Source organism: Artemia franciscana, chromosome 7 (assembly GCF_032884065.1).
Source record: "Artemia franciscana chromosome 7, ASM3288406v1, whole genome shotgun sequence".
NCBI lineage: Eukaryota > Metazoa > Arthropoda > Branchiopoda > Anostraca > Artemiidae > Artemia > Artemia franciscana.
Window position 1 is genome coordinate 49,615,266 of NC_088869.1, and position 13,747 is coordinate 49,629,012.

A 13,747-nucleotide genomic window follows, 5' to 3' on the forward strand; every position below is an offset into this window, starting at 1 on the left:
GAAAGCAAATTTTAAATTTACGTAAGTAATTGAATTACAACAAAACAGCTCGAACTTCGAATTGATAAACTTCAACTAGGACAGGAGGAGGGTTTTGGTAAAAAAAATAGACGTTGTTTAAATCTTTAGGTTATGGAGAACCGTGAGACCAACGGCTCTTCCCTGGGTAAGGCCTAGCACAGCTAGTTAGCCCGTATTACAAGCAAAAATGCTCCAGACTTCAAATGCACCCTAGACTTTTCGACACTTTACGACGAGTCCACATACTATAGATCACTAAATATTGGATTTTAATTTTGCTTTCAGGGTTAAAATAACATATTGTTCCTTTTTTTTAATTTAATGTTCAAAAACGGTAGAAGCTACTTGTGTCGCTTTTGAAGAATGTGTATAGTTATCTTTATTCACATAAAGATCACAAAATATATTTTTTCACTTACCTCGTCAAACCTTTTTGATAATTCTCGTTCATCATCATGTCGAACCATATCAAAGAAATCAAGATGTTTATCCAGGGTAGAATTTTCATATTTTCGCAACTTATCAAGAACTGGCTCAATTCCAAGATTAAAAAGCTCGTATCTTAAATGCAGTCGGAATTCTAGACTTTCTTCCCCAGGGCCATAATTAAGCACTGCATTAATCAGACACATTACGGCAGTTTTTAGTGCCACCTCATCTGTAAAGCTTCGATGACTTCTTCCCAGATCGTTGATGAGTGTCTAAAAGAGAAGATCGATAGTTTCAACGGAGATTGAATATTACGATAGGACCTGTTTCTCACTTTATCTCGAAATTTCACCAGTGTTTGTGATATTTCAGAGACACCGCATAGATCATATGGATCGTCTCTTTTTATGCCTTGGATCAGCATTTCCAGAACCTTTTTTTTTTTACTTCAGCTTAATACAAGATTTTCGAATTTTGTGTCGATTCACCTTATCAAAAAAAAAGGTTAAAAAAAAAAATTAACAAAAGACATAGCTATTTGCTTGTTTGTTTCACACCTACAAATTTTATAATAATAATCTCTGTAGGCTACAAGTACAAAATACGTTACAAAAAAAATATGTTCTTTTGAAAATTTAGCAAATTAAGTAAGGTTTTGTTTTCTTCATTTTCTCCCAGTGGAATAAAAATATGGTAATAAAGCTAGATGGCGTTTAGGAGGGGCCATAAACGTCTTAAGAAAGCGAAGTGCATAGACGGGAAGCACCATGGGAAAATGCACCAAGCAGCCTTAACAGCACAGTGTGCACGAGTGATAAAACTAAACCAGAGAGCACAAATACACACTTTGCCATTGCTCCTGATGTCAAACTGATGCTAAATAGAATATATAAAATAATAATATGTAATAAAAACTATTGGGATTTTTACAAAACTTTCACGACCTAACAAAATTGCCCTACGACTCAGAGCTGGGTCACAACCCACACTTTGAGATGCACTGCTTTAGATAAGAGATTAAGGACGCGCTGCATGAAATACAAAAACGACTGTTAATTTGATTAATATAATCCGGTATGTTCTTTTTTTTACCCAGAAAGGTATATGAATCTCAATACCATTCAGCAAAAAAAAAAGAAGTCATGGTAAACCAAAAAAAGCTGAATTCTCAGGAAACGAAAAAATGGATTTTTTTTTTCAAAGAATCAGAGTGGTCCATCAGTTTTACAGAGATTCTTAAAATACAAAACATTAATATCACTCCTACACTTCGCCGCCAGTTCTTTAAACTTTTCAAAAAGGGCTCCCTTTTTAGATACAGTAGATTAAAAGCCTGGCTTTTTATAGATCCATTAATTTTGGCAATAGGTTTACCCATTAGTAGGACTGTTGTGAATAGACAGGCATAATATATTAGCAGAAGATGGGACATTTAGAAGGAAGAACTAGATTTTAGAGTCCAATTTTCTTCAAAGTGCTATTTCTGTCGCTGTGGGGAACCTAATTCAAAATCTTAGAAATGAATTGCATAGTAGGGTAAACATCACTTTTCGATCAAACCAAAACAGGGTAGAAGATAACTTTACGGACAGTTTTTGTTAATTTTTAAGAAGAAAGCACTTGACCCACGGGATTGAAACTTCCAGTAGTTTCAGGAGACGATGATTGTATTCCTAATAGTTTATTTATGTAGCTCAACTTCTTTCTTCAAAAATTGAGGAAATTTGTTGCGGAAAGCAATTGTTTACCCCAGGCCTGCTATACAGCATCGAATAATTCTTATTTTCTATTTGTGGAATATGGAATCAGTGGGCTGAGTAGACAATTATTGATTACTCAAGCAAGAAGGAATGATTCTAAAAAATAGCATTTTTTTGTTGATAAGAAATGCTCTTTAAAAAAAAGTGGAAAATTATTGACACCGGGTTAAAAGGATTGTTACTTTTGCCCTTTACAATACTAGATAAAGGCTTCTTTTCGTCGCAAAACGTTTTTTGTCAAATTACATGCCCTGAAGAATAGACTAAGTTAATCAAGCCAGAAACGTGGTAATTTATGCAGAATAATCTTGGAACCCTGAAAATGGTTATGTAATGGTTATATATAAAAAAAATTTGAAGATTTAACTCGTGATAACAAGTCGGTGAGGACCTGATGTCCGAGATGCCGACAGTAGCGAGCAAAAGGATCGAGGGGAAGTGAAAAAAGCCCACGAAGCGGCCTTTTTTCGGCCTTTTTGGCCACGAAGCCAAAAATTATGCAGAAAATAGAAAGATTGAAGAAATATTAGAAAGAAATTGAAGAAAAACATATGTAGAATATTGAGCAACAACGACTAACATAACCCTTATTAATTTAACCCTTAAATAATCAAAAATTTTCCTTCGTTTGCTTCTGTAGAGTAAAGTAGTATGACATTATACTTCATGATTGGCTTTTACTTTCAATGAAACAGATTGGAAGAAAGCTCTGAGACAGTGAACAGTTTTTTTTTTCCAAATCACGAGTTTTCAATTTTCTTCACGAAATGTGTCTCATTTATCATGCAATTGAAACTTGAAACTTGACAAAAATTCATTTGAAAAAATTCATTCATTTGAAACTTGACAAAAATATGACATGTGTTTCTTTTTAAGTTTGAAGGACTTTTGTCACTTTTTTGTCCTTTGTCGAATTTGGTGTTGTATGAAAATTGCTTTATTCTTATTGGGCATTTAATAATATCTAGTTCGGACTTAAAATGAACACCAATTCTGATATTTACTTTTACAGAGATTTCGCAATTTCTGAAGCTCAGTTCACTAACTCTTGCCGCCTTGGTAGTAAAAATTGACTTCCAGACAAAAGGTCAACGAGTTTTTTATTAGGATTCCGAAGAGACATTGATTACGCATGAAAAATAAAAGATATTAATTCCCACATGGCGGGTGAAACGTTTACACGTGTTAAATCAAACCATGTCCTTCATAATTTTGGTATTTTGTTATAAGCCAAAAAAATTCATGCTAAAATGCTACCCTATGGCGAGTAAAGAAACGCCGAAAGTACCAACAAAAGCCACTAAATCGCTTGAAGTTAGAATTGCGAAATATTCGCAAACTACCCTAAATGGCCTACATATTCTGCCTAAAGCGATTATAATTATAACTAAATCCTGATGGTATTGAGGTTTGAATTATTTGCTTTTTACCAACTTAGAGTGAAATCGCGATTTAAAACCGCATTTAAATGACCTTATAATTTTTTTTTCATTTATATTTCCTCCGTTCGTGATAACTATGGTTTTTCGAAAAAATGTAACTATGACGTTTACCTGATTATATGTAGCTTAGTTATTACTAAATTTTGTTTGAAAATTTAAAACTGGAACGATTTTAAATACAGTTAACAATTGCTCTCTACCCAATTTCAGAATCATTTGACCCAAAAAATGCAATTCTGATTTATGACAGGAATTACATAATCAGGCTATTTTGGTTTTGTGGTTTAATTGTCTTCAAACTATTGAAAAATAAGTAAGAAAGAAGCAATATTTAGCTTATATCAAGATTTTTCAATAAAGTAGCTTAGGTAGCGGTAAACTTTATACTAGATGTTCCCCCTTCCCTTCTAAAAAAAAGGTTGTAATTTAAAAGGCAACTTTCTAACACAGGCTTTACGTATATAATACAAGCTAATAAGGTTTTAATACAGGCTCATAGGGATTTTGAAATGAATTTTCTGCTTTAAGCAAGTGCCCCAATCATTATCTCGTCTAAAGCGATTGCTTGAGGGGAAAAGTTTGGAAGGAATTCAAACTACTTAAGGGTTTTGTTTTAAAATAAAACACATCCTTTTTACTATAAAATTTTTGTTTAAAAATCAATTCATAAAAGTGAAACCCCCCTGAGAAATTAAATCAGTCTGGACAGACAAGTGCGTAGCAGCAGTGGAGGGTGGAGGTTCAGGTCTCTACATTGAAATTCTTAATATTTCCAAATTTTTAGTGCTTCTTATTCAAACTGTAAAAAACCCTATTGCCTCCTCCCCTCTAAAAAATCAAATTTCTGTGTGCGTCAATGAGTTTGAGAATTTCATTCGTTCACGATATCCCCATTTGGTATTGGCAGGGCTACACATAGGAAGACCCTTAGAATCAGGATTTTCTTTGAAATTTCGTGCATGACCACCCAGAAAAGTTTTCAGAGAAAGAGTGGCCTGCAAAAATTTAACTTAATGGGTGGAGAGCTGATTTTTTTTTCTTTTTTTAATCACGAGAGTGTTACTTTTTTTGAATACTATGAAATGTGACAACTTATGCACGTCTTCTGGGTTTCTTTCAGATTAGGGGACATAAACGGTCTGTCTTCTCTATCACAGTCGCCCTTCTCCAATCTGCTTGAAGCGGAACTTAACCTAGCTGAAATCAAATTTCAATTTTATTTCATCAGGGATTTTTACCACATCTTAAAATCCGCACAGGTGGTCTCAAAAGTGCATAACTTCATCTATTATTATTATTGATCCTATGCATAATTATTGAATTCAAATTATTAATTTAAATATGATTCGAAGGAGAAAATATTCAGTTGCAAATCCCGAAAATTTTCTCAGGGATCCGCGGAACAGACTTTGGAACGACTACCTTAGGTATACCTCCCAACCTACAGCTTTGTTTGACACAACTACCTTCTTCGCCTCCAACGAAATTCCAAAGTCTCTTTGCAAAGATATTACTTGTGGGAAGACCGTAAACCTCTACTTATTTCCAAGGAGACATAGTAAAACCTTTGAAAGGGTTGTTCTAAGGCAAACCCACTAATTTTCAACAAACCCCCACATCCTACCAGAGCTCTATTCAAGTTTTAAAATGAGGTCCGCACCTTTCCAACCTCGACAAAATCTATTCCTAATTTTCTATTTGGATGGTTTGTATTTTTTGTTGTTGTACTTTTCTTTTTTACTTATAAACAAAAAATGGGCGCTTGGTTCAAATCACCAGTGACATAATGACACAAATCGATTTTATAGGTCCATAAATAATATTTATGTGTTGAAGAATGACTTGGATGGGGAGCATACCTGAAATCTAGTTCTTTCACCGGCGTATTCTTGGAATTCCTGGAGCGACTGAAGAACCTTTTTATGTCCGCCCGGAACCAAACAAACAGCGGCAAGGATTTCTAAGACCGCTGTTTTGGTTTTCATACATCCTGTTGTTAATCCTCGTGCAATCACCTGTATAGCAGTTGGATGGGTCAGAACGTGACTTCTTCCAACCTAAAATAAATAATTATTATGTAAACTCGGCAGAAAAAATGATATTGATCTGGATTGAAAAATGATTTTCAAGGTTGCTGAAAAAAAAAAAAAAAAATATAGGATCATAGATCCTTATTAACAATACATTGCAAATGTTCCGTATTTCACGATAAAACACTTAACATGCAAATTTATTTTGTTTTTTTTTTCTTTTCGTCTTTTCTACAGATGAAAAAATCGCTGAATGCGTATAGACTTATACCATAGACAAACAAAGACCATTCAATTTTTTTTTTAAATATTAAACTTTGCATACCTCAGATATGAACTTTGACCCTCAATGTTATCCCCCCCCCCCCCGAAAAAAAGAAGAGGGAAACTTGATTAAATATTTTTAAATTTAAATACTCCACAATATCCATAAATCTTAATCTAAATATGTTTGAGTTTGATTCCCTCAAAAACAATGAAAATTGTTACTCAAGTCTGTTAGCAAATTTACGTTCAATTTTGTGGCGTGTTTTTGTCAATTGTGCATTTTGTTGCAGTTTAGATCTTAGATTTCTACATGTGGGATAGGGAACCAGAGTGAAACTCAAGCCGATACTATAGGTAGCTGAGATCCTTCACTCTCCCCTCCCCCAACAAAGAAGAGATTCCAATAAAGAAAAAAACTTCATGGAGAAGCTTTTTATTCTTCAAGAAGAAGAAAAATAAAAGAAGCTGCGAAGCGTTCGACAATATTTATTTACCTTCGATTTAAGCATACTAGAACCGGATGCTCTTAAGAAAACGTTAAGCACCGAGTCTTACGCAATTTTAGCATTAAATCTTCATTGAGTTTTTAGTTCATTTTTTTTAGTTGAAATCATAGATGACGTTTTTCATGATGGATCATCCGATTTTTAGCTATGCCAACTGAGGGTTTGCCCACGCTCAAAAATTGTACAGAACAGGTAGATCGTGTCAATTGCGGCAGAAGAGCCTCACGCGTGGTTCGAACTGCGTTATCTGTGTCTTGGAAAGGTGTGACATGGCAGAAGGGTGCCATACATAGCAGAACAAGTGGTATTCCAACAATTAAAGCAGGTGGGGTAGCCCTCGATTACCTAATCTTATTAACGAGCAATAATTTTACTTGTGAATGTTATTATCTCTAAATCTTTTCTCGGAAACCGCATAATAATTTTTTTTGAAAATTGCCATGCTACCATTTTACGATGTAAAAGAAAATTAAAAATAAAATCTAGATATTTCACGACTCAGGGAAAATTCATTTAGGGCCCAAATTTTTGAAAAAAAAGTCAATGAGTGACGACACAAATACTTGGAATAGTTACATTAAATTTAGTTGAAGATTTGAGACAAGTATCTGCAAATTATTTTAAAAAGCACATTAAAATTTACTTGTTGTTTACTTTTAATCGATAGTATAGAATACATTTACAAGAAAACTGTATAAAAAATAGAATAAAAACACTTTTGGTGCCACCCCCCCCCCTTAAAATACATTTCTGAAAATTTGTGGCATCATAGGTTAGATTTTATTAGCAAATATATATTTCAAATAATAATATCAGTTGCTTGGTTAATATTTTGTTATGGAATCATCCCTTCATGGTCAGCGCATGAGCAGAGATGTCGTTGCGACGACAAAAATGATCACCAGGTCAGCCTTTAAAAATATGATATTCGTATACAAATTCTGTAAATTTTCAACTCGATTTTAATTGTAAAACCCTTATTTAGAATCATTTTGAGACAAAGCTACATTAAAAAGAAAAAAAACACAGAAGCCTAATTCTATCTTATGGTTTTATTTATTTTATGAAAAACAAATCGTTCTGATTTTAAATAAAAATCAATAAATTAAATAGCAGGTAACAAAGCAATAAATTAAGCAAAAATTACCATCACCAAGCACAATAAAAACGAATCTTTCAGGTATCGTTAAAAATCTGGCCCAAGCATAAGTGTACAAGCGCACTACACTAAGAAAAGAGCGTCATAGCATTTTTCGTGTTGAGGAAGGGGGCAAAACACGAAAAGAAATTTATCAGAACAGTATTCCTTACATCTTTTTGAGAGAGGGCGGGTCGTTCGGATTAATATTGAGGAATTTACTTTAGCTTCCCCCCCCCCCTTATGCGACTGTATGCTAGTATTTTTGAAGCGACCTGGTTTGTGATTTGCAACATAGCTCGAAAGAAATTGCTAAATGCAGGATGCCGTTCATACTCTTGAAAGGGTATAAAAGGGTTGAAAGGTTGAAAGGGTATGAAGGGCCTACAAACTTCATAATTTTGAAATACAATAAACATCTTGAAATATCAGTTTTCAGGTTTGAACAATTCCTAGATGGATGCAGGTTTTTTTTTGTCCTTTGTAGCCTACCTTTAGAAAGAAATGCTAAAAGCGAACAAAAACCACGTAAATTAAATGAAAAGATATTCAAAAAACATGAACTGAACATTGTTATCAATAAATACCCTTTCAACCCTTTCATACTCTTGAAAGGGTATCTTGAAAGCAATATAGAGACCAGTAGTGGAAGAGCAGGGTGCAGGTTATCTCCCACATTGGTAACCCCGCCCTCGGTATTCTGCAGGGCTCGCATTTTCTTGTTATTTGAGTAGCTTTTATTTTTAGTGTTAAAAAAATACTTTTGGCTAGATGAAATGATTCATCATTTTATTGTTACACTTGAAAATTGAGTAGCGTTATATTTGACAAGCTGTGGTTAACGCAGTTCTATAAATCATTCAATTAATTCATCCAATAAAGTAAATTAAAGAGAAAATCTCGCTCCAATAGTTTTCATTTGGTTTTGCCTTCTAGTGTTTCGTTATTGAACGTTGCCAATCTTTGCACTTTTTTCCTCGTTTCTTGATAAACCGTTTCTGATTTTCTTTATTTTTGCAAGAAAAAGTGTAGGCACTACAAGGGTGAGGGAGGGAAGCACCCCCCTCCAAAAAAAGAAAAGTAATAAAAAACTTCACTGAGACCTAAAACTTAAAAAATAAAAATTCGCATGCTGACCAATTGTCTGCGTTGCGCAGGCACGGATCTCCTGATTTGATGCCTTCGGCCGGGAGTCCAATGTGTGGTTGGGGGCAAGTCATCCGACGCGTCCAGTGTTTTTCCCTCAGATTTCTCGAAGTACCCATCTAGAGCTGGGTCTACTCTTGCTGAGTTTACAGGGTCACATCATTGATTTCCGTTCCAAACCAAACAGCCAGCGATACCAGGACTGAGATCTAAGCATTTGTTTATTTGCCCCACTCCTTATCCTGAGGTCTATCGAGACCCCGAACCCTTTTTATTTTAACGAATAAACATTACTACCTATTGACTTGTCTAAGTTGCTCTAATTTATAAATGTAGCAGCTTTTCATTGAAAGAATTCCTAGTGGTTGTCATTAGATCAGAGTATAGCTTATTATAGGATAAACTTGGTAATAGGAACCGCTAATTTTAAGGTTAAAATACGAAAACTGCACACGCAAAAACGAATAAAAGTGAACGTTTCTGGTCGTTGGATATCCTTTTCCCAAAAATTCAATGTTTTTGTCAAATAGCATTTGATAGGCGATGAATTTGAAGAGGTGACAAAGAGGTATCTACTACTTGTAATGTATAACAAATAATTTTATATGTCCGGTTTAACTTCCAATCCAGCCTCCTGTGCTTCGTAGCCTACATCAATGTAAAACAGCATAGACAACCTTAAGGACTTCTTACAGGTGAGAGGGGGCATGTCCAAAAAAAATTTCCGAGACAAAGTACTGAAACGAGAATTTTTTTTAGCAGGGTCACCCTTTACCGAAGGTAAAAATTCGCGATTTTCATGTTTCTTTCCCTGCAGGAGCGGATGTCCGCTTTGGCCTCTTCGTGATGAACAGGGTTAATCTGTATCTTAAATTTTCTTGTCTACGCAACAAAGCGTAGTTCTAAACACCTTGAAAAATAACGAGATAAATTAAAAACTCAGACACTTCAAAATTACTGTGGTGGAGTCTTAATCAAAGCGCAAAAAGAGATCTTTTGATAATTCAAAATAAAATATATATCACAAGAAATACTCTCTATTTCTTATTAATAAAACAAATCCTCCTAGAATATACTTGCCTTTGCAATAGAAACACATAAACCAATGCAATAAAAAGTATGTCTCAAACTTTTGAATAAATTCTCCAAGCATTTCCCGGCTTTAAATTGAATGAACAACGTATGGCTAGCGCCCCAGCTGTATCAACGGGAAAAATCTGAAAAATTGTAAAGGCCCGTTCTCAATTGGCGGTTTACATAGTTTACATACAAACCGGCAAATAAATCTACCAACGGAACTACGAGAAAACTATTTTTTCACTACATTATAGGGAACTAGGATTTTCCATTATCTGATTTATTTGGCGTTTTGTTTGCAAAACGCCAAATGACAACAGGATTTGTGATTTTTTCTTTTTGGATTTTTCAGACTTGAGAAACCATAGATCTTACCATTTTTCATAAAACCTAATAACTTCAAACTATGGTTGCTTGCACTATTTATGTCTAAAAATCATTTTAAAACACAAAGCTTTTCTGATGTAATGGCAAAGTTGAAACTTAGAACAAATAAAAAGAATTGCTTCGCTGTTTATGCAACATAAATCTCCAAAAGTAGCTAAAATAAATTGATTAATGATACTTTCCTTTATTTGTAGAATTCTTAAAAAAACTAGCACTTTACTGAAAACACAAAAACCGGCGCAAAAAAAGGATACTCTCTTACTTACTTAGATCTTCCCCCACCGGCTGGTGCATAAGACCAAAAAGGTGCCTCTTCAGTATGACCTTTCCAGTCCTGCAGACCAAAGGTCTTCCATTGTCGAACCCAGGTATTCCAAGGAACCCAGTACCACCTATCATACGGGAGTCAACCTTTGCCCGTGCGCACCTTGTGGTTCCAGTAGCACTATCGACGGCTTGCAATTTTATGGGTCTGTCTCGTTTTTTCATGAATGAAGCCATTCATAAACTTGTCCGGAAGCGTGTAAGACAGTTACTCTCAAACCTTTAGATTTGTTTATCAAACTTCTTAGTTAACGCCCAAGATTCACATCCTTACATCATTACTGAGAGGACGTTGCTATTAAATATCCGTCAGTTTCATGGAGTAGGCTGCATAATTCCACGTGTTTCTAAGTCAATCAAAAGCTCTTTCTGTGTATGCAATACGTGTGGCAATTTGGCGTTCAAGGTTCCTACCAGACTTAATGAAGGTCACAAGGTACTTAAATTCATCAATATCCTCATGCATATCGGTTTCGGCTAGGAATGGGGGGCGGTTACTTTGTTGCCATTATCTTACTTTTTTTCTTTTTTTTAGTCTGCTAATTGAGAAAAGGCAGGCTCCGTTTTTTTCAGCTCAGTGATATTCTAATATAGTTCCACTCTTAAATGAAGAAAAAGATCCATTTCGTCAGCAAAAATCCCCGTCACGCAGTGTGCGACTCTAGTTCAGCAGGATTCTATCTATGGAGTTGCACATTTGACGGATAGGATCTATGAAGATGGCAAACAACACAAGGGACAGAATACATCCTTGGTGGGTACCAGTCTTAACAACACTGAAAAAAATTAGTAAGATCCCATTATCAGTCCACCCGGCAAAAATTGTCCCTTGTGTAATGCAACAATCATACGCACATTCTTGACGGGGGAACCATAATGCTGCAGGATTCTCCATAGTGAGTCCCTGCCGACTGAATAAAACGGCTTCAAGAAGTCAATAAAAGTCCTAATTTTGATCTGTCTTTCATTCGATCCTTTGATAAGCAACAAACAGTCCGTAGTAACGACCCGCCTAAACAATAACCGAAACTCTAAAAAACAGAATTTTGATACCAATAGATACAATGAAAGAATCAGATTTTTATGCTGATTTCAAATATATAAGTTTCATCAACTTTAGTTTTACCCGTCAAAAGTTAGGAGCCTGAGAAAATTTGCCTTATTTTTGAAAAAAGGGGGAACATCCCCTAAACGTCACATAATCTTAATGGAAATCACATCAACAGATTCAGCGTATTAGAGAACCCTATTGTAGAGGTTTCAAGCCATATGAAACCTAAAAAAATGTGGAATTTTGTATTTATCGCCAGAAAAAAGGTCACAGATGCGTGTTTATTTGTTTATTTGTTTTTTGTTTTTATCCAAGGATGACTGTATCGACCCAGTGGTCCTAGAATATCATGTGAGGACTCGTTAAAACGAAAATTCGAAGTTTTAGTACTTTTTTAAAGTGACCGAAAAAATTGGAGGGCAGCTAGGTCCCATCCCACGCTCATTTTTTCCCAAAGTCGTCGGATCAAAATTTTGAGATAGCTATTTTGTTCAGAATAGTCGAAAAATCTAATAAAAATGTCTTTGAGGATGACTTAATCCCCAGAGTCCCCGGGGGAACGGTTGCAAATTATGAACTTTGCCCATTACTTATATATAGTATTGGTTATTGGTAAGTATACAAACACTTTCAGGAGGATTTTTTCGTAGGGGGGCGTCGGGGGAGTGGGTTACTCGGGAGTATCTCTCCATGGAGGAATTCCCAGCATTATTTAAAAAACGATTAGAAATTGAATTAAAAAAAGCTTTTTTCAGCTGAAAGTAAGGAGCAACATTAAAAATTAAAACGAACAAAAATCACTGCGTGTATGACGGGGTTCTCCCCCTCGTCAATACCTCACTCTTTACGCGAAAAGTTTTTTTTAGTACTTTCAAATTTATTCTAATTGAACGGCCTTTGTGATTCATTGGTCATTCTTAAAGAATTGGAACCAAGTTCAAACTTTAGCGTAAAGAGTGAAGTATTGACGGGGGGGGGAGAATCCCCTCATGTAGGTAATAATTTCTGTTTATTTTAAGATTTAATGTTGTTCCTTACTTTCAGTTGAAAAAACTTAATTTTAACTTTAATCTTAGACTAAAAATCGGATGAGCAAAGGATCTACCCGGTAGAAAGCCATGCCATTCATCTCTTAATATTGCGTCGCCTTTTGGCTGAATACTGTATCAGTATTACTTGGTAGAGGAGTATACTCCTTATAGATTTTTGATTTCAGTCGACTGCTCTACACATCTTGAATATCTTGACAACAACTCCTTTCTTCCAATGAGCGGGAATCAGTGCCGTCATTGGGGGGGGGGCGAGGGGGCAGTTGCCCTCGATAATTTGGGGGGAACTATAATTTATTACGTAGCTTTAAAACTGTCGCTCGTTTCAAGTGCAAAATTTGCTTTTTACTTTGAGCAGATAATTTTTTTTTAATTAATCCATGTTCGTTCTAAACATAAAGAAAACGAGAAAAATAGGGGTCCAGTACACTTCATAATATGTTCCAACTTAATATTTTTCCAAACATACCACCTATGAAACCTTATCATCAAGTAAAAATTTTAGCATAGTTAATGGCAAAATTGAAAAATGTTCTATGCTTCCTGTTTCGCCACAGTTGCTCTGGTCAATTTTTTCCCTGATATTTAAGGTGCTTTTAGTTCTAAAATCTATCCGTTCAAGATTAGATTCTCTTGTTTTAAAACATTCAAAAGTGGAAATGAATAAACTCTTTAATTCTTCAAATAGCACAGAAATAGAATCATAGAAGAACAAGAAGGTAGACATACAGTGAATATAATTTCCTGATTGAAAAAAAAAAATCATTGAAAAAGAAAATAAGACTTCGTGCTTTTTATAATGATATTCGTACTATAACTAGACAGGTCGGTTGTACTTTGGTCATGGAATTTGGTAGTGGGGGATCCGCTCCAGGAATCATTTAAATTGTTTTAATTTTGTTTCCAGTATTTAACTGAAAATCCAATATAGCTCCAAATTCTCTTATTTCTAATTGAAGTGCCTAATAAGCGCTGATAACTTCATATTCCTTACATTTCGGATTCACATAGTAACCCATAAATGTAGAACTGCCTCTATGTATAACATCATGTCACTTCAAGCTATTTTTTGCTTTTCTAAATATTTTTTTTAATCAGCTCTAAAAAGACATTAATGCAG

General features: G+C 34.9%; 1 protein-coding gene across 1 annotated transcript in view; it reads right to left on the bottom strand.

Annotated features, from left to right (window-relative positions):
* Window positions 1–13,747, bottom strand: part of LOC136029413 (disheveled-associated activator of morphogenesis 1-like) — a gene marked incomplete in the record, with an annotated part of 127,561 nt that overhangs the window by 30,222 nt on the left and 83,592 nt on the right. Inside the window, 2 exon segments of the mRNA XM_065707780.1 lie at window positions 441–722; window positions 5,512–5,709. Of these exon segments, the coding sequence (XP_065563852.1) occupies window positions 441–722; window positions 5,512–5,709 (480 nt within the window).